The 21,885-nt window shown below is 42.3% G+C and overlaps 2 protein-coding genes across 3 annotated transcripts; one reads left to right on the forward strand and one right to left on the reverse strand.

The window, feature by feature from the left end:
- Nucleotides 1–1,752: 1,752 nt before the first annotated feature.
- LOC106809069 (dihydropteridine reductase-like) lies at nucleotides 1,753–9,043 on the forward strand (the record flags this gene model as incomplete). Its single annotated transcript, XM_014812011.1, is given in 6 exon segments — nucleotides 1,753–1,845; nucleotides 3,556–3,652; nucleotides 4,359–4,499; nucleotides 5,221–5,329; nucleotides 6,447–6,530; nucleotides 6,710–9,043. Coding segments are annotated over 6 exon segments (624 nt in total), but the record flags the coding sequence as incomplete, so codon positions are not given.
- Nucleotides 9,044–9,713: 670 nt separating this feature from the next.
- Nucleotides 9,714–21,859, reverse strand: LOC106809064 (ubiquitin domain-containing protein 2-like). 2 transcript variants are annotated; one of them, XM_014812007.1, is made up of 5 exons: nucleotides 21,617–21,859; nucleotides 17,919–18,149; nucleotides 16,365–16,486; nucleotides 15,880–16,056; nucleotides 9,714–14,715 (listed from the first exon to the last, which is right to left on the reverse strand). In XM_014812007.1, the coding sequence occupies exons 1-5, from the start codon at nucleotides 21,663–21,665 to the stop codon at nucleotides 14,623–14,625; spliced, it is 672 nt and encodes a 223-aa protein (XP_014667493.1). In that variant the 5' UTR covers nucleotides 21,666–21,859; the 3' UTR covers nucleotides 9,714–14,622. The 2 variants fall into 2 exon arrangements, with proteins under 2 accessions (XP_014667493.1, XP_014667492.1); XM_014812006.1 differs by having other exon boundaries at nucleotides 17,919–18,152.
- Nucleotides 21,860–21,885: the final 26 nt, after the last annotated feature.

Here is a 21,885-nt window from a genome sequence, read left to right on the forward strand (position 1 = left end):
TGGCTTTACCGGTACCAGAGTACTGAGTAGACCCATGTGAGTGCTGATACAGCTGTAGAAGCCTTCCCAGGGCAACATGGGAGTGAGCAAACTCAGCAAAGATAATAAAAATACGCTGTGGCTATATGCCCGGCAGCCGGGCACGGTCTTCGATTTCTTAAATGCCCGACAGTTCCTACTTCCTAACCCTAACCCTAACCCTAATCTTTGTTTACTTGAGATAACGCTGAAAATTAAAAACTGCCGGGCATTTAGGAAATCGAAGACCGTGCCCGGCAGCCGTCAGATATATGCCGGCTGCTGGGCATATAGCCACTCTGATAAAAATATGGTCAATACTACATCTACGTAAACATTGTTATCATATGAGCAGTGCTCGAAATAAGCGTTGTCCGGTTGTCCGAGACAACCGGAATTTGCGCTGGACAACCTAACCAGTCTGACACATTGTCTGGTGGACAACCAAGAAAAAAGTTGACGAAGAAACGCACTTTATTTATATTTTTCTGACTGCGAATGGAATTTCTTTCGGCTTTCGATCGGCCTGCATTGCGTCCATAGCTAGTGCAGGGTTCTCCAAGAGCACTTATAGCCTGGCGGCCGGCCGCCGTCGAGCCCCGCCATCCTAAAATGCACCCGCCACTCTAAATATCATAGCCGCCATGCTGGTGTATACACAAGAAGTCAAACAATTTATACACGTTGTTTCTACGCAGAGGCTACAGGTACGGCAGTCGTATCTTAATGTCTCGAGGCTACGGGTACGGCAGTCACACCACGCATGCGCTGCAGCCGTATCTTAATGTCTCGAGGCTACGGGTACGGCAGTCACACTACGCATGCGCTGCAGCCGTATCTTAATGTCTCGAGGCTACGGGTACGGCAGTCCCGCACACAAGTACAAACAGTCACACTATCCCTAACCCAACCCTAACCCTAACCCTAACACTAACTCTAAACCGACTCGGCTATCTTATATACGCGTGTTATAGTACCCAATTAATCTATGGTGTATAACCTTTTGCTTTCAATATTTTGCATCTGAACTGATAATCAATCCCAACCAACTGGTGTAGGCTAGCTGGCACAATAATGTTTATTTTCATACTTTAAATCTGAGTGTTTTCTAGCTCATGAATAAATCTTAATCGTGAATTAAATCGTGAATAATATAAAAATATGGGACCAGCTGCTATTTCCAACACTGGTATATGTCAGGTTTTCTGATTTATGAGAGGTGAACTTGATTTGGAACCAGCAAACCAGCAAGTTTCCAAAATTTTCCCCCCTCCTTGGAATCCTAGACCTGCCACTGAACAATTACATATCTTGGGAGCAGAGAACAATGAACAAAAATGTCGCCTTTTCGCATGGCACCCAAAACAAAGATTGCAGAGCTGAGAGGTAGAGCGTGGTTGTGGCGAGGGAAGCGGAGGAGCCAGTAAAATATTAAGTCATCCACTATTTTGCGCAGTTTGCTGTTTTTGGCCTTTCTTGTTAAAAAATCTTGGCTACGCCACTGTTTTTGGGTGTTTTCTGATCATATTATTATGTGATTGAAAATAGGAGATTTGGGGATATTTTCTGGGACAACCAGAAATTGTTGCGGACAACCCGATTTGATGCCTGCGGACAACCACATTTTTTTTCTTATTTCGAGCACTGTATGAGGGTTATAATAATGCAGAAAAAGAATTTAGAATCTGTTAATAGTGAAAACTAACACCTGTCTTCTGTTTTTCCCTGTTGTAGTGGGTTGGCTCTATTGACATGAAACCAAACGAACACGCAGATGGCAACGTCTTGGTGAAGCCATGCGAATCCTGGGTGGAACAAGAGAACCAAGTATGCACAAAACTGATATTGCGTATTCTGTGTACATCTGGGTACACTGAAGCAACTAGTTGAGATAAGCACTAAAGAATGTCATGTTTTGAACACGTTCTTCATTATTCCATCATTATCGTCTTTTGAGTTTGGTCCTGGTTCTCAAATTGTTGTTTTGTAACTATGGTCATAATCCATACTGATAACGACACTCTGATCTAAGGAATTATAATTGTTTACAAAAATTTGTGTTAATTTATTTAGTAGTTTTTGAGAAAAAGCTGAAGTTAGTTTAGCTTGTTTAATTACAGCGTTGTTCTTAACAGTATTTATGAACTGCTACATTTACCAGTTGGGTTTCTATGTCTCTGCATGTTGGCACAATTATTCAGAGCTCAAAGGTGCACAGCTTGATACTGTTTGACAGGGATATATATCCCTGACTGTGTACTGTAAAGGCACATTATTTAGTATTAGATTTGAAATGTCCACTGTACAGACATTATTATGGCTGTAACATTATACATGGTATAACAACCAGCAGTACTGGTGAAATTGTGGCCTTTGCCTACGAAGCAAATAATTGGGTTAATTACACATCGAGTTCAATAATGAGCTGTGAAGTGGTTTTATGTATAATGGGGGTGCCAACCTGCCAGCAAACTTATCTCAGGTGATCCTTTAATGGAGCCTCACAACCAGCTTGCTCACTCAAGATTAATTTGGCTGGTTACCTGACATTCACCCATCGGGGTCATCTCTTTCTCTAACTATCTTATTTGCTTCATTACTTCTTCTGTTCCTTTCACATCGTGTCCTTTGTCCCCGTTTCAGTTCTCTTGTTTTTATCTTCCCATTATGATCTGCTTATTCCTAATTCTCTCCTACTCTTCCCCTGTTATTACTTTGATCCTTATTCCTTATTCCACTTTACCTTATTTCCTTCCCTCTCATCTCACTCCTCCCTTTTCTTGTTTCCCTCCTACCTTCTCGTTTATTCCTATGCCACCATTCTTTCTTCAATTCTTCATCTTTTTACTCTCCCTCTGTCTCCTGTTTCCCCTGTGTTGTGTCCGCACATCACCCTTTTCAAGATGGACCCTTCTAATTTCCCTTCTATTGCAATGTTGTTCCCTTCCAATTTCTCTGATCTTCCCGTAATTTCAGTACGTCTCCATGGGTCAGGGCCAGCTTTTTAGGCAAGGTGTTAAAAATGCAAGCACCATTAAATCTTGGGTGCTAAATCGAACAGAGGAGGTGAAAATTTTAAAATACAACCATGTATTATTTAAATAAACTCTTCTGTTTATACTAGCATAATCCTATGATGGCAATATCGTTTAGAGAGAAGGGAAATCATTCATTCACTCTGAAAAAGACCAGTCGCTAAATTTTGCACATGGTTGGATTTTGATGTTGCTATTTTAGTATTTTCAGAACTAAAGTCGCATTTGTCCCAATTGCGCACCTAATTTCGAACCCTGCTCCTCTACCCCTGAGTAATGTAAGAAATCTGGTCTGAAGTTGGCTGGTCTGGAGAAATGTCTGCTGGCTTTTTGTGCTTTGCCCTTCTGCCCTGTGTTTATCATACAGCCTAATAAGCCAATTCTTATACTCTTCTAATTGCGCAGTCATATAAATATGGTAAGAAGCTGAAATGTATATTTCTAAACCCACAGTTTTGACTATAGTTAGAGCATGAGTGATATTTTCAAATTCCTTTAACAGGTATCGGAAGGCATTGACTCGCTTGTGGGAGAGAACAAGGTGGATGCTATAATCTGTGTAGCAGGAGGCTGGGCTGGAGGAAACGCTGCCAGCAAAGGTGAGCACAGTGCACTGCAGTGTCAGTATGCCTGCGTGAACATACACACACCTGCACAGGGGGGAGGGTCTTACCTTAAAATGGAGGAAATTTAGTCTGAAATGCCAAAAAGTCAGGAATCTGATATGATTTTATATTCTTAAGCACTGTTGTCAGTTATAAAAGGTGTATAATATATAAAATTGGGCCGCCCTCATGCCGTCTCTATCAAATTTCATTCGTCTCATCCAAGAATAGGCCGTCCAAAAGACTGGTAGACGGGTGTCTGGCTAACACACTGCTGCACAGGCACGCAGAACCTTCACACAAGCACATGCGTTCGTGCAGGTCCTCGTGCCGACATCTAGTTTCCTACCGAAACCACGCAAGAGTTGAGAGTAGATGCGTTTTGCAATTCAGTCCGATGCTAACCGTGTATAGCTTCGACATCGTACCCCCTCTACCCCATCGGTTTTATTCTTACTCTGACTCAAATACACTGCGTTCATCACATTTATTACTTACTAGTTCATTGCTGTGCTGTTAATTGCTTTGTGTTCTGTTGGCTGAAGTGCTTTGCAGAAAATATGTTGCAAGTGCTGTATTACAGATGTAAACCTAAAAGGCTGCAACGTTGTGTGGGTAAGCATGTCCCAGGTAGTCCCAGTATCTCAAGTTCCAGGTGGTACCCAGGTCCCACGTAAGCAAGGTACCTTTGTTTATGTAGATCTCGCAAAGAATAGCGACATGATGTGGAAGCAGAGCGTCTGGACGTCGGTCATATCGGCCCACATGGCCAGCAAGCACCTGAAGGAAGGCGGTACCTTGGTGCTCACAGGAGCCCAAGCTGCACTGGAGGGCACTGCTGGTAAGCAAGGATCGAATACCCGGTGATAAAAACCTCTAAAAAAGTAGGCGTTACCTGGGTCCCTGAAGTAGAAGGGGCCCAGCATGTCACATCAAAACACCAAAGTTTGGTATTCGTGTTATTGGAAATTGATGTATTATGAGCATGAAGATTCAGGGCAAATATTTTGAGGAAAGAACTGCAAGTCTTTTTGTAGCATATTATATAAATTATATAGATGTAAGTTAATTTTGTGCTAGTGGTCAAAAATGCTTTGGGATCCCAGGAAATGGTGAGCGAATTGTATTGGCATAACCGTAGTAAGAAAACCGTAGTGATTCAACTGATTTTGGAATGTATAACTATGCAAACAAACCAGGAGAGACAGGAAGAATGTAACCCAGTGGTTGTGGGCTGCAACATGCTGCCTCATATAAAACACTAACTAGGAAAAGTGCCCTGGGACGTATAGGGGTGGGGTGGGGTGGGGTGGGGGGGGTGGTACACCAGGCCTGTTGGTGCACAAGCTTCTTCAGATTTAGAATGCTAGGAAAAAAAGACCAGGTAGTGCTACTTTTATGTTTAGATGCAGTCGTCTCTAACAGATTGTGTAATGAGAATTGAGTGACCCACTGGTATATGCCAAATGAAGGTTGATAACAAATTTTCTGTTGCTAGTTTTCCATGTTGGTGCAAAAAATTCTTAGTATACTCGCTTAACTTCGATGCTACCAATTTGCAGGTATGATTGGTTATGGAATGGCTAAGGCATCTGTTCACCAGCTTGTGAAGAGCCTAGCAGCAAAGGAAAGTGGCATGCCTGCAGAGTCGAAGGTTTACGCTATCTTGCCGTAAGTATTGTTACCTCCGCCCACGGAGTTAACGGAGTAACGGAGTGGAGGGGGGGGTAATGTAATCGGTCTCGTGTGTGTGTGTGTGTGTGTGCGTGCGTGCATGCGTGCGTGCGTGCGTGCGTGTATGTCCAGTCCACGCGGCGCGATCGATAGCGCGTCGAGTCAGCGAGCGGCGAGTCAGCAGCAGGCGAGTGAGTCAGCAGCAACCACCAGCGAGCGGTGAGTCAGCAGCCGCCACCAGCGAGCGGCGAGTCAGCAGCAGGCGAGTCAGTCAGCAGCAGCCAGCAGCGAGCGGCGAGCCAGCTCGTAACACATACATGTTACATGCTGGCGGAGGTATGCACTCTCCGTGAGTGCCCTCTGTCTAGTTTAGAATTGATATCATTCGTGTGTGTGGTCCAAATACTTCTTTATATTGCGTTTGTCCTTAATAGCGCTTAAGTCTGTGAAACATGTTTGAAATGTTTTACATGTGTTGGCTACAAATGTTGTCATTTGTTGAAGCAGCAACTAACATCATTCAGCATTTGCTAATAACACTAACAGGCAGTTGTCATAGTTTACTCGCAGTCTTTAATCATACCACATGCACGATAAAGATGTTCGAATGTGATTACAAGTGATAAAGTAATCGGTAGATGTTGTTAAACAATGTTGTTATGCACTGTCTGGAATAGAGCATTTCTGTTTCCTGCAACATCATTAAACATGTCTCACTTTCAACATGCAACAATGTGTAACACGTGATTCAACAAATTTCGGCAACAGATGTTGGCCACAGGTGTTAAACTATGTGTCATAAGTTTTAGATAAGTCTACCTTGCTTACCTGTTTTTCATTTGATTTTTATCTCAACTGTAAACAAAACAAATGTATTTGCTAAAATGTCTTATGCTATCTGTACGAAATAGGAAGGTGAATTTCATCCAATTTATGTGTGTTGGTTAGCGATCCCTGTGCCCTCAGTGTGAAAATCTAGCATAAGTGTTTCACATAGTGCATGCTTATTGTGAGGATATATCGGTATTTACACCTTTGGCTAGTGTTTGGACAGATACATATTAAGCTTGCACCTGAATTTGTATTTGCCCTTCATTGTCTATCCATTCTGCAGAGTGACTCTCGACACGCCAATGAATCGGAAATGGATGCCTAATGCGGATCATGGTTCCTGGACTCCATTGGAATTCATTGCCGAGTAAGAAACGATCAAGTGTCACAAAACTGAGAGTCGAAGTAACATCATGTAAATGTCTGCTGCTTCGGTGCACGAAGAGTGGCCATTGGCTCAACTTTCCTTCTGAGTTTGTCCGATTTTTAAACCACTGTTTCTTTGTTAGAATTTTGCATCATAGGTGATTTTCTTCTTCTCTTCAGATTGCTGAACAAGTGGATAGATGGGGAAACGTGCCCAGCCAATGGAAGTTTGGTGCAGTTGGTGACCAAGGATGGGCAGACCCAACTGACGAACGCATGAAAAACTAATGCTACAGTGGTTGTCAACTATAGCACTTCTTATACGTTATTGGTGTAGGTAGCATACTGAACGTTTAATCTGAGCATGTAGAATAGTAGAGTATGGTAGATCTGTAGATTTTTTCCCAATTTATTTACAACCGGTGTCTAAAGGTCCCATTGATAATGAGAGCATTCTTTCAAATGGGATTTGATTTGATCTTATTGAATATCACATTGAGGTGTCATCATCAGAAAATTTCATTTGTGCATTCTGGTGCGAAAACCATGTAGTTCTATTGAAACATACCTGTCAACTAATTTGCATAAATTACAAGGGAATGGCACTATTTTAACCTCGTTTTGATGTAGCAATAGTGTTCATGTGGGAAAAATACTAAAACACCTTTCTATTTAAATCTATGCAATTTATCCCAGTGTTTGTACCTGACGTGCCTGTAGATTCCTTTCCTGGACATGATAAGAAAATTGTTGAAAAATTGAAATGCCACTACCTGGTAATTTTGTAAGAATCTACAGGACAAGATGCAAAAGTAATGCTAATAGTAAACAGAATCAATAAAGAAATATATATATATAAATTTATATATTTCTAAGCATTCCAATCATGCGTTCTTAATTATTATTGGACATCAGATGCATTAATATAGAATGTTGTGAATAATAATGGCATCTATTAGTTATGGTTTCCAGTGTTTTCATTGGTTTGGTTACATATCAATTAATCACTGAATTGGTGTAGATGTTGACAAGTCATCTCAATGTGACTGATTTCTACATATTAGCGTTGTTGTACCTTTAATCTGTATGAACTTCATGAGGCAGCTACTTCTGAGAATACATAATGTTAGATAGTGGTAACACGTGGGGATCACTATAACCCCTAACATCTTCCTCGCATGCAAAGGTTAATGATGAAAGTGTTGCATTATTTGTATGCTGTTGTTTATTAGTGGTAGATGGATTTCTGAAAAAGAAAACCATTATCTGTATCATTATTTTCGGGATTTTTAATCCTCGTGATGATTACTGTTTGCAACTTGTTAAGTTCCCACCACTGTCATTTTGCGATTATATCATGATTGGCAGCACCTCAAGTTTGTATTCGATTACAGATTCTTTGAAATACCCGCTAAAGGAAAAGAATTGTGTAGAATATGAAAATTCTTGGGAATCAATAAAGGCCTGAAGTAAGTAGTATAATACACTTTCCTAAGGATCAGCAGCAGTATTGAGTATGTGGATTAGAGTAATGAGCATTCTTACGGATCAGTAATAGAGTGAAGTATATGTCGAGTAATCAACATTCCTGCAGATCAATTAGATGGTGTCATGTGTAGTATAATCTGCCAACATTCCCAAGTATCTGTAATAGACTAAAATAGGTCGAATAGTAAACACTTATAAGGATCGGTAGTGGAATAAAATGTACAGGTGCTGCAGCATATAGCTTTATCAGGGTTGTCTTGGTGTGCGCATAAATTATGCATGCGTGTTGTGTTATAAACGAATGTTACTACGCAGTGGAAAGCAATAATGCATCAGGATAAGCGTAGGTTTAGCGTCATTGTTATTGGTGGTAATTAATTAGTTTAACCTTATCAAGTTATTGGTCGTAGACACGTGTGAGGTGCCACCTTGTGTCGCCCTTACATCTCTGAGTAGCTAAAAGGGCTGCTACTGTCCCATCAGGCACCGACGGGTGTGGATATTGTGGTAAATCTCCTGTGGTGGAACCCTACCAATTCCGGGCAGACGTTTTGTATAACTTGATCATCAAACTAAGTATATGAGACTAAGTGATAGCTTGTCATAAGCCATAACTTGACTTCATGTTCGATGGTAATTCAAAAATTAACGCGAAATCTTCTCGTATGCGCTGGTATAGCAAAATATATTTATAATATCTGAAATATATTTTTAACGAATCTCTTCACCATGCATCTGCTATGCGTGCATTTAACGTGCATATGTCGGCGGTCATAATTCACCATTAAATGCACAGGTCTCACTCTGCCTGTCAAATTATCTACAATTGCGTGTTTTGGTGTAAACGTTGGTACAAATATAATATCTCTGCGCGGCAGTAGTTGCTATTGGTTGCCTCCTAGATGGACGTACGTGGTTCTAGTGCCGACTTGGAATAAACTATGAAACTGGTGCTAACTCAACGTCGGAACACGACTGCAAATAATATGGCAAAAATAAATGTACATGTTCATGGCATTCGCTATATAGATTGTCGCATAATAGTCATTGTGTGAACGTTTTCATTCCCTCGCAACATCTCTGCTGAGCGGCGTTATGGGGGTTGCACGTATGATCATCCACCTCTTTCCATGACGCTCGACGTTCAGTGTGTTAAGCAGTACCCAAACGCGTTTCAGGGTGTCGTGCTCAAGGTTAAGGTTAAGGTCACTGTTACTAATTTGAAACAACTTTTTTGAAAATGTTTGTCATAACTCTGCCGACTTCGATTTGTTTTCTAATGGATTTTCGTGAGACTTCATACAAGCATTGCATATTGGGTGTGGCAGTACTTAGTTTGTGTTTCAGAATTCTGCGCTCAACTCGAGGTCGCTGTTATTTATCTCAAAATTATCTTTAGAGTTATCAGAAAAGTGTTTGTCATCACTCTAGTGACCTCATTTTTTAACAGATTTGGGTGAAAATCTATACGTATGATATACCATGGTATCTTTCCCAAGAACAAATCAGTAGTACGTGAACAGAGAGAGCTCTGTATGAGCACGAGAGTCGTTTGCGATGTCTTGTTATTACATACATCCGAACTACAGTAGGACTCTACGCACATGACAGGAAATTCATTTAGCTGATTTTGTAAGTATATAGCTGGCGAGCGCCGTTTCCTACTAAAAACACATCGAACGCGAAACTGTGAAGATATTTTTTTACAGAAGTGTCATTTTTATTAACTCGATATTAAGCGATAAAACATGCGTACATGGTGCACGGTGTCATTACATGCGCGTATGTGTTCTCCAGAATCTGCAGCTGTAGCAACATCACGTTTCGCCAACGTGATACATGTATCAACTTTAATTGGGCTGAATCGTTGTTCAACACATGCAAGCCAGTTGAAAAATATTGCATGGAAAACAAGGTGGAGACATAACAAAATCACTAATACAGCATGAAACCTCCAGCTGGCTATATGTTGTTTAAATTACAGAGATTTCAACTAATTTTGAGTGCCGATTTCTGCATTGAAAAAAACAATTGTGAGAATCGAAATTGGAGAATGATGCCACCCCAACAATTGGGAAATTTGAAGGCCAGTACCGGTTTACATTTAATTACAGGAAAATTATGGGAAAGCAGCATATGCACACATTTCACAAAATTGCGACGTAACACGTACACGCTACAGAACATACACGTACGTCAATACAGTACTGTGTACACTGTACAGTACAGTCAAGCCATTGTGAGAAAGCGCGTTTTTACCTGCATTTTATTAAATTTAATAAAATTGATTAAATCTGACAATACGGTGGTAGCCGTTACACTAAGAACGTCAACTCATCAACGCCATGCCTTCTTGACTGAAACATACTGTACAGTACTGTACCGTTGCTAACTATATAATGGAGCTAGGCAATTCTATTCCGAGCCTTTTACGAATCATTTTTCCAGACTAACGGCAATTGGATACCACGGGCGAAATACCTATCGTGATTACATGCGGTTATAGATCGGCAACAATAATTCACACCGCCAACTGCCCGTTGAAACGTTACTAGCTAATTTCGAGTATTTTCCAACAAAGCACACCCCTCCCCCTGATACCCCCACCCAATTTATCCTCAATTGCTTCGAATAACTCGCCGTGTTACACGCACGAGTAGGATATAACTAACGTTCGTGCGACTTTGGCAAGACTCCCAGTAAACGTCATGGCGCCACAACGAAAGCGGTCCATATACGCATATAAATTTTAATACAGACCGTGTACTAGATGTCGTGTACTAGGGAGAACCATTCACTACATAGGGAGCACTGAGGAGACCTACTCTACTCTCCCTCCCTCCCCCATTTCGTAGATAGTAAGTTTGTAGCACCGACACCTTATGCTGGCTGAATTTGACGCTCGAAGCAAACGAGTTTTTTTAGAACAAGTTCCTTCCACTAACTGTAAGCATGATAATGATGATACTGCTCAATATTTACAATAAAATCCACACGAACGAACACTGAAATAAAAACATTCAATATTCCATATCTTTATACAACCACGAAATTCATAAAATGCGATTCCTTTCACATTATAGATTTTTACATGCATCTTTGGTTTTAGTACTCTGACCTATACATATATGTCGTAAAGCACAGACGCGCCACACTGCCAGTGATGGTGTTCACAGCAATGATAAGGGTAAACAATGAACCTTATTGTTCGACCACACAACACGGTAGTTAGAAATCGCTAATTAAAAAGGCAACGATAAATAGCACGAACCACTCACGCGATTCAACGGACAACGTCACCGCCACCTGTCGCGTGGAATTTCTTCGGGATAATGTCACACGTTCTATTATTATTGTTCATTGGCCGCGCGAGCGTGCGTGCGTGCGTGCGTGTGTGTGTTAGGGTAGGCTGACCGTGATGGATCTTGGGTATAGCGAAAAACATTTTTTTTGCGCTCGCTTATTAATATGTATATATATATATATATATTAACAAGCAAGCGCAAGGTAAAGTGCGGTTCGATAAATTGATTATAATAGTCGAAGAAAAATGATCAACTTTACCAATGCCAACCGGGCTCAACCGTTGATGGGGTTGACCATAGATATGACTAAACGATTGTAAGAAAAGCCCTTATTGTAGTCAACGTTGATTGGGGGTCAAATCTTTAGGAGGACAGCCCTTAGGCCTACGCATCTACTCCAATAAACTACATCCACCTCGCTTCCCTACAGACACTACACACGTTTTCTCGCATTTTTACACAGCTTTTCGTGTGACGGCGCACATCGGCAAAATAATAAATGCGGCCTGTGGCCCCCCCACCCCAACAACGCGTGGGATACGGCAGCGTTTGCTCGATACATTCAGCGACGGCGTCTCCATCTCCTGGACACCATCTTCCCTCTTCCATGACAACGGGTTTCTGTCGCGCAAATATTGCAGCGAAGTGCAAACACGGAGCGACGGAGCGAATTCAGCGGCTGCGAGGAGAACGTCTGCGCTTGTTGGCTGAGGCCGAACCCAAACGATTCAATTAACGCATGCGAGTGACAGGCTGACGTTAGATTTTATCGACGGATGCACCACACGGCGGGTGGCGACACGTATCAGACGCTCTCTGTACTTGTCCGTCACTGCTGGGCCCGTGTCTCTCCCCCTATCGCTAACCCTACAACGTTGAGCGGTGCACGGTTATATATTATACCCCGCGCGTCCGTGCGATCTCTAATCTACGACCCAACGTCGGTCACTACTGTAGGACCAGTTGCCTTCACGTGACTATCTGCGCGCGTGGACGGCAGCTTCCTGGCAGACAAGTAGTCTAGATGCGCCCGATGCTGCTCGGTCCCCGCATAGACACATCCCCGTGGCTATTAGGGTTCACAGACGCACGCGCGCACAATTGTATGCAACGAACACGCACGGATGGCAGACACTACACGCCGCGCGAATCTGCAACGCGAGAACCTCATAACGATTTTTTTGCTCCGATTCAGTGCAATTTCCAGCGAATTCTGTCCATTCCAGGGCAATTTAATTCTACCGACCTTTCCTAAGCTGCATGTGAAGTTTGGGCAGCATCAGTGCTACCACGGCTTTCTGTGTAATGCTTGGAACAGCACCACCGCTTCTACAGCTTTCTACAACACGTGCTACACGAATACTGCTTTTCCAATAGTGACATCCTATTGAAAAGCTATACTTAATCTATTTAACCTTAGCTTAGTTTCACAACATTGTGATGAAACAACATCAACCGTAATAACAACGTTCAAGTAAGTGACCTTATGATTACTATAAGCTGCATCCGAATGCATGCTAATTTAAATAGTGTAGATCGAAAATCGATAAATACGTCACCACTGCTTTTAAAACAGCGGACAGAAACCTCGACAGTTCAGGGCAAAAAAATCAAAAACACTGCACGACACATAGGCTCTAAATTAGCGTTGTGCTTTAGTTACACTACAAAGCATGCATGAATGAAATCAATTTCGGAATGCAAAATCTAACCGAACTATACCTGTGCCTTATAAACTAGTTAGCAAAGGTAAGTTGGTTATATTAAAGCCAATTTCATAGTATGAAATGACCTAAACATACTAAACAACTATTTAACCAACAGCCAATAATGTAAATTTCCTTCAGAAAGAATGGATGCACTACGTGAAAGCTGACGTCCATTGAGGGCAGTACTTCCCAAACGTTTTTGGACCACGGCCACTTGGCCCAATACACTCATCCCTAATGCCCTTACCATATATACACCTACCGCTGCCTCTTGACTGTCACTTTCCCCTAGGTAATCCCAAAGCCCCCAGTGGGTCCTACTGCGCATATTGGGAATCAGTGCTCTAGGGTAACCAGTGTATACTCGCAACTACGCGATAATATGGGTTTATTCCTTTTCACTCTGTTGTTTAAATTCCACAGGTTTTTTTACACTGAGTTGAAATGATGTGCTTTAGTTGTTACCAGTATTTATATACACAAGATAAACTGGCGCTTTATTTTGGCTTGCCATTTCTCTAGAGACCTTAATTACATGGCTTTAGAGTGATTGCTAGTGATGAAGGATTCTTTGTTCTAGAGCCAAGATTAGTTGGGAATACAGCAGGATCTTGCATAATGATGGCAAATAGATCCCACAAACCAACGTAATACGTAGTAATCACTAAACAAATATATTAGGAATTACTTGTTTAAATAACGTTGGCATGGTACTGCGTCACCACCGCAATACAGCACTTTCATCATTACGTGGTGAAAACACAAATTTCACATAGCCATTGTAATACAAAGTATCACAAAACAATCGCATTGTTATACAAGTTCCTGCTATACTCATACAAAAATCAAGTATGAACCAAGTATAATTTGAACTACCTGATAAAGTTAAAATTGCTCATATGACATTTTAAATGTTTGGGGGACAACTACGATTATTAATTGAACTACTGATATATCCTATTATACTTTAGGGACATAATATTAACTGCTGTGAGAGAATTCACAGACCCTTCACGCATGCGTGTCAAAGTGCATTACTGTGATATAGATGGCTCCACTCGCTATGAGATGAGACTATTATGACGAAAAACATATATTGGTTTTGCATTCTGTATTATATGTTTATATATATATGAATAGCCAATCTTCAGATGTGCACTACAAACACGTGAACGTGCATGCAACTTACTCATGCAGATAATTGACTAGGGAGAAGAACCTCCTAGTCATACAGTAAGTGGAAATCGAATATAACACACTCTCGCTCTCTCTCTCTCTCACACACACACTCTGTCTCTCTCTCTCACGCACACACATGCACACACACACACACACATTCTCTCCCTATCCCACTAGTCCTCACAGCTATTCATCAAGCAATCACTCAACGTATACGATGTCACCCATTAGACAAGTTCACCGTATGGCGTGCAGTGAACGATGCTCTGGCGTGCAGTCGCTACCGCAGGACACTTGTCGGCGACACACACGATTCTTGGCTCCTGCTTGCGCTCGTCTTGAAAGTACATCGTGTCGCGTGCACTTCTGTGAATTTTCGTCGGGAAGTCGTCATTGCATCTCGCGTCACGGGTTAGCTTTCCACGGGGCTCGGAGAGGGCTTTGGCTGATTGATCACCACTTGAACTATGAATGACTGTGGGATTTTGGCGTCTTCTATTCGAGTCTGCGAAGTTAAGATGTCATGCATTAGAATGCCGCTACTCACCGGAGACACAGAAGTAATGGCATAGCCTAGAGAAACATTTGGGCTCCCGCTGGCATGGCATGTTCATTTTTGACATCCCATTATAAACGTACTCCAGGCTCCAAATTACCGAAATAGTGACAGTGTCATTATTCACATATTTTTAGTAGAGTAGTTTATGATGTGATATACGACTCCCTTTTAAGGTTGTGATAGGGACAGGTTTAGTTTAAATTGCCATAATATAATATAATATAATATTTGTATATTATACAAATATAGATAGCAACTGAAACCACTTAGTGAGTGGATCACATATGTATTTTTATGCATAACGTAATACTGTCATAAGCCAAAGAGAAAGGAAGGAGGAGGGGAACAAGGGGGAGAGTGAGAGTGAACATGATTACATATTATCATAATAATGCCATTTCACATCACATTTATATTATATTGCACCAAGATGTCTATAGGTGCCTTGTATTAGTTAAGAATTGTATGCTCTCTCATGGTCAAGGTGTACTAATTTTTTTGGCAACAGTCATAAACGCACTCTCCTGGGTTCAAATAATGGAAAAATTAATGTTGGCATTTTTTGGACATTTTTAGGGTTAGTTAGTATGTTTCCCAATCCCCTTATTTACCTAGTTATATGTAGGGGTTTAGATTGAATAGCCGCAATATATGCCAATACGGTTAGCATCTGTAAGCTCTTAGTACTATGAGGAAGAAAGTAAGAAAGTGGAAGAAATAAGAAAGCCCTTACAATGAGTGGAGTATGAATACAATTTTCATATTGCTCACAGAAGAGGAATGATGTCATGAGGCAGAGAGAAAATAATAAAAACTTTAGTTTGGGCTATTCACATGTTAGGACACACAGTAAATTACCTAGTGAACTAAAGAGTGAACCCTGGAGTACACAAATCTATGCAGACTGTATCCCCACCACAATGATTGATCATTACCCTTAATTTAACTTGTAACAAAACAGTAGCAAAAAAACACCTGAGCAAAAAGCTTTCCATTCTCAGCATACCCAGCAGGAAGAATGATAATGTAATTACACATAGGTAATCGATGGCGAATATCGACCAAATCAGAGCGTATGAAGATTGCGCGTAATCAATATATCCATTTTACCTTGTCGTTGAGTAGCTTTCCGGAGAAGAACCACCGCTGATGCTGCGGCTCACAGCCCTCTAGCTCTGCGAGTCTCCTCTTCGCTCCCAGCACGGTGTCTGTCGTCCGGCAGAGCAGCTTCAGATCCTTCCCCGTCGACAACCGCAGCTTTAGCGTCACTTCTGGTCCGAGCGTGGCCTGCCGACATCGCGATCGAGATTACTACACGAGGCCGGTGCGGACACAGGGAAAGATCCCGTGCCTTGGACGATTGAGAGGAAGATGCATGTGGCATCGCCGAATTACGTTAGGTTGGTATGAGGTTTGGAAGAGGGCGACCAGGGCTAATCACGACTGTCATCCTCATTAATCACCGCTGCATAATTTTTTACGGGGGGGGGGGGGTGTTACAGCTACATGCATTGATACTGACTTGAGCCTGTGCATTACCAGCAAGCCGGTAGCCGGGAGAAAATGCGGAACAGCCGCGCACGCGCATCACTCACGTTCGAGTCTTGTCCCTGGTCCGTCTCGCTGTGCTCCTCTATCATGTTGGTAGGGCCACTGAGCACGTAGACGGGCAGCTGATAGCGGTTACCCAGCTCATCGTAGCACTCCGTCAGCGTGCCTGCGCACAAACACGAGCATTATATGTCACGAATCCTCCTCCTCCTCCTCCTCCTCCTCCTCCATCTCCTCCCACCGCCCTCTACGCCACCCTCCTCTCAGTCATTTCCGATCATCCGCATTTCGTCCCTCTTTTTTAGGCCTTTGTGAATGTCTCCTCACTCTCACTGACTCGCACTCTACCTCTCGCTCGCTGCGATGTTCTCACAAAATTATTGAAGCATTACGAACCTGGATTATCCAAGGCTCAAATTTCATCATACCAAGGGCAACAAGTGCCGTAAATAACCTCCTATTTACTAGTATGATGCCGTAAAAATGGGACAATGTCCACTGCAATAAAACTTCGTCGCTGACGTTGTTTGTTTGCCTCTGTAACCGTCGTGTAAATATCATGTTATGCGTATCGGACTATCGGTCCATGTCACACATAAAATGTGTTGATAATAAGCAAGGTGCCCTATTGCTCCTCATATCAGACAAATATTTGCATAGGTGCTCCGCTAACTTGCCTTGGTCCTTTTAAACTTTCTTAAACCTTAAACGCTAGGCAACACTTCCCTTGTCACAGAAACAATTTATTTCAACCCTGAATTCATCCCTCACACAAACTCACTCAACTCCTAATTTCGCTCTCACGCGCTGCTCCTCTCTCTCCAAACCATATCCAAAAATGAGCAAGCTCTTGTGCACAACACATGTACACTTATGCCAGGCACGTACATTACGTTGCCACTACATCACCAGGGTGCGAAATTAAAGGGAGTCCGGAGTCAAATACTCCCAGATTTACTGTCGGACTCCCTGATTTGACGTATGCAGGAGTCCGTGTGACTCCCTGAAAATTCTGACATACTACCTAACTAGTTCGTTCCAGAGCACGGCCTCGTCGAAATATCGTATTTTTTCAGCTAATATCCAAAGAAAATTTGACAGACGTGCAACCGCATGAATCATAAAAATAAGCACATGCATTATTGATAGAGATATTGTTAATATCTTTCATTTTGAACCTCAGACTGCGGACTCCCTCATTTTGCTGCGGACTCCCTCTTTTTTGAGGGTAGGGAGTCCGTGGGACCGCCGAGTTCAAAAGTTAATTTCTACCCCTGCATCCCCGTAATGTCACACCGATAAGTATTATCTAGAACGTAGCATAACATAAGATTAGATGTGCGAAATAGAGGCCTGGACAGTCTCTACAGGATGCAGCCTCATTGCCACTGTGATTGTCGACCGAGATTCCCGAATGGAACGATGATTGTGATACTGCCAAGCGGCATGCATCACACATCAGTCTTAAACAGGACCATGGTACTAGAGTAGCATGGAGAGATCAATCCCCTCCTATTACGAATCGTCCTAACGTGACATGACGTCGTTCAGCCCAGATATTCGACCCTCCGGGAGCGCCGCCCACGCGCCGTGCATACCGTGAGGCAGTGTTATGTTGGCGCCGTCTATGATGGCCTGCGCGAGGCCATGGTCGTTAACCTCGGCTGCGTACGACGCCGCCTTCAGCGCGTCCCAGATCTCCTTGCGGCCCTCGAACATCGGCGCCGTGTCCCAGAACTCATCGCGCTTGCTGCGCAGCTGCCCGTCGGTCAGCGGCACATCGCTCTTCCACTTGGGCTTCTCAGGCTTTAGCTGCAAATTTCGCCGTGCTGCTGCCAAAAACAAGCGGTGGTTAGCGGACGACGGAGCGAAGGTGGCGTGGCCAGTTGACCGACTCAAGCGTCACCAAGCAGTGGTTCCTAACCCCCTAAGTAGTCGGGACAGTAAAACCGGCTCGCCACACTTTTGAAATTGGGTTACTGAGGGAATCCAGAAACTGCCTACCACTGGATGAAGTCACAGGTCGCTAAGCTAACCCGAACGACTGGAATTTGGCTGGTCAAGTTACACACATAAACACAAATTGCGTTGTCGCATTTGTCGGATGGAAAATCCTTATCCCCACAGGGCGCGACAAACCCGCTTGCCCGAAAATAGCTTGAAATTGCACTTGCTCGATCGGGCAAGCAATTTTTTTTCATTGAATGTCTAGACATAATAGCTGCGTTCACACGAGGATTTCAGTTCCGTACTTGAGCGTTCACACGCTAAAATATACGCGGCTTATTCAGTACCGTACTTAAATACGCGGCTTGCTTAGCGCGGAATCATATTCCGCGCCAACTAAGCCGCGTATATTCGGCACCACGCTGGCCGCGTATTGCCTGTCGTGTGAACGCATTCGAATTGCAAAACTGTAACACGCTGACCTAGACTAGTACCCGTTCGCTGCACAACGTTAGTGTAGCGTGTGGAACTGTCGAACGGGTACCAGTCTATATTATACCTAGCTAGCTAAGCCTCGAATCTCGTGTATCTCGTGTGAACGCATTTTAGCCGAACTCAGCACCAACTAAGTACGGAACCAGCGAGGCCATGTATCTCGTGTGAACGCATTTTAGCCGAACTCAGCACCAACTAAGTACGGAACCAGCGAGGCCATGTAATATTTACCATTTAAATTCATATTAGAAAAAAAACCTTAAATGTATTTCTTTATGTTTTTGGGGCAAGTGACTTTTGCCTCCGGGCAACCATTTTCATAACCCACTAAAAACAAACATACACAATAAGCAAAAAAAATTTTGTTTAGCACCCTGCCCCACGAACAGAATTAGCATCACATTCGGATAGGGTTAAGAACCAATGACCAGACCAGACTGTAGACATTTGCACTGGGTCTGAATCATCATCAAACATCAATAACGAATTACAGAGTATATCACACGAATAAACTTTTGTTCAACACAACAGTTTTGCAACAGCATTTAACTGTTGTAACAAGCCTATTCATCTACCAGAACTACAAAGTCAGAATGCATAGCAGGTAGGTTGCTCATTCAGACAGGAGTCCATGAATCTGATAAAATTTTGCAGAAAGCCCAGATGAAAAGATCTGCTGTACATACGTCAGTTTCCCTAGCTAGATTCTTTCAATGGTCTTCATTCCCACCTAGGCGATTTCAAACCTTTTCGTATTCAGCATCCTCATGAGATGCTTGTTGGCAGGGGCGGACTGGCCCTTCGGGCAAATCGGGCAATGCCCGAGGTGGGAATTTTTTTTAATATTTTTTTTTTCTTCTTCAGTTTTTCTTCTTCATCGGTCGGTCTGGAACATATTGTGCCCCAAATCCGATGACTTTTTCCAATCCATAGGGGGGTGAGGGTTCCACCACTTTTTCAAAGTTCCAATCACCAACTTAACAACCTTATTTTTTGAATGGGTGATTTGGTGTAAAAATTTCAACACGGTATTCCTTATCGAGAATTTCTGATATTGCAGGCCTTTTGAGTTTCACAAAGTCCGGACCCCCGACCGCGGTCAGTGGCCCGGGGCCTAATCACAGGTATTGCCCGAGGGCCCACAAGGTGCCAGTCCGCCCCTGCTTGTTAGTGAGGTAATTTTATGGCAATAGAAATTTTCCGATGAACAATGTATGCGCCAGTTAGAAATTAAAGTAATTTTGTAAAAGACTACAATGGCAGCTCCAATTATGACCATTAGAGTGATTACATTCTACATATATACCACAGCACGTAATTCAGATTGTTTGCACCGGCCCAGAGGGCTGGTAGCAGCAGTTTTTTTGCCAGCCCTCACCATAATTTACTAGCCCTCACAAATTTTTTGTTTTCAAAAATAAAGACAAGACTGTTTCACTGACTCTTGCTTGTCAGAAAAATGGTGCAATGTGCGGCATCGCATAGTAGCTGTTGAACAGACTATAACGTAGATCGTGAATGATGTCCGAAGTGTTTTTGTCAATGTCATGTTTCACGCTTGCATTCTCGATTTCAAATTTGTAAAATCTTGATAAATTATGGCGTGATACCCTTCAGGTAAAATAGTAATGTAGGCCATTTGCTCATTAATGTTATAAATAAAAAATGTAGGTACTCGCTAACACGGCTGAAACCACCGGCTCGGAGGGCCAGTGTTTTGCCAATGTTACTGGCCCTCCAAATAATTCGCCAGCATATGCCAGTGGGCTGGTGCTAATTTTGCACCCTGTATGCCTATTAGTATTATTTAGGACAGCTATGGACAGAGACAGTGAGAATTTTGTTTTGAAAAGTACCTTGTTAATGGAGTCTTGCTAGTATTAGTAATAGTCATACTGTCACTGACACTGTATTATTGATAGATACTTGCAGAAACTATGACAAGTTCCCGGATACGATTACGATATCCTACACTGATAAGAATTGTGTTTGGTATTGTCGTTCCCGGATACGATTACGATATCCTACACTGATAAGAATTGTGTTTGGTATTGTCGTTCCCGGATACGATTACGATATCCTACACTGATAAGAATTGTGTTTGGTATTGTCGTACCCAAACTTGGAATTTGCACAATCTTGAGATCGCGCAGTGATAGTGCTGCCCAAACTGCGGATTTAAATTCCTTGTTTGGCTGCCCAATCTCAAGATTGCGCACACTGAAAACAGTCGCTTATTCAACTACACTTTTAAAATGGCGAATCTTGTGATTGGGCAAAACCTAGTTTGGGCAAGGTGAGCAAGGGTTGCACAAACTTGGAATCATAGGCTACGAAATGTTATATCATTACAATGAGTTCCCATCTCTTATTTCTTGAATGTGTTTGCATATTGGTTAACAAATTATATGGATAGTTGAGATAATTTGTTCAATAATAGGAAAATCCCTAGTTTGGGCAAGGTGAGCAGGGCTTGCACAAACTTGGAATTCATAGGCTACGAAATGTTAATTTCTTCGGTTTTCTTCAATGTGTTTAGCAAATGTGACTTTGTTAAAATAATAAATGATTATATTAGATAATTTGTTAATTATTAGAGAAATTCCTTCCTACTTTGCCTCAGTTATACTCGCATATTATATGCCATAATGGTTGCCCAAAAAAGGCCAAACTGCGGATGAGTTGAAATTCCAAGTTTGTGCAAGATTCCAAGTTTGGGTACAACATAGTATGTCTCAACAGTAAATCTAAATGATTATCACGAAACTGACAGTGACAATGCTAGTCAGTAGTTACCGTAGTGTACTGTACAAATCTACAATACTGAATACAGTAAGTTAAATCTGATACCTACCACTACTTCCTGAATTACGATCTCTTGATGATCCAAGACAACCACCCATAGCCAAACACACAAAATTAGGTAGAGATACGTGAGTCCGGCTGGAAAAACATTGCTTTCTTAGTTAACCAACAAGAGCTGTGTGTAAATACCAATAATTTTTCCGAAAAACGACCTAAAACTACACATAAAATCCGGATCATTTCTAGATTCTACATGTAGATGTAGGCTTAGTTATTTCACACTGAAACTCGATGCTCCCTCTTACGGCGTAGTGAGAG

The sequence above is a fragment of the Priapulus caudatus genome, unplaced genomic scaffold (assembly GCF_000485595.1).
Source record: "Priapulus caudatus unplaced genomic scaffold, Priapulus_caudatus-5.0.1 Scaffold325, whole genome shotgun sequence".
In the NCBI taxonomy this organism is placed as follows: Eukaryota; Metazoa; Priapulida; class Priapulimorpha; order Priapulimorphida; family Priapulidae; genus Priapulus; species Priapulus caudatus.

Coding starts and splice junctions, on each gene's coding strand:
- LOC106809064 (XM_014812006.1), bottom strand. CDS start 21,665: ATGGGTGGTTGTCTTGGATCATCAAGAGATCGTAATTCAGGAAGTAGT. Junction 16,487..17,918: donor CAACATAACACTGCCTCACG/GTATGCACGGCG, acceptor GTTTGTGCGCAG/GCACGCTGACGGAGTGCTAC. Junction 16,057..16,364: donor ACCAGGGACAAGACTCGAAC/GTGAGTGATGCG, acceptor CGATGTCGGCAG/GCCACGCTCGGACCAGAAGT.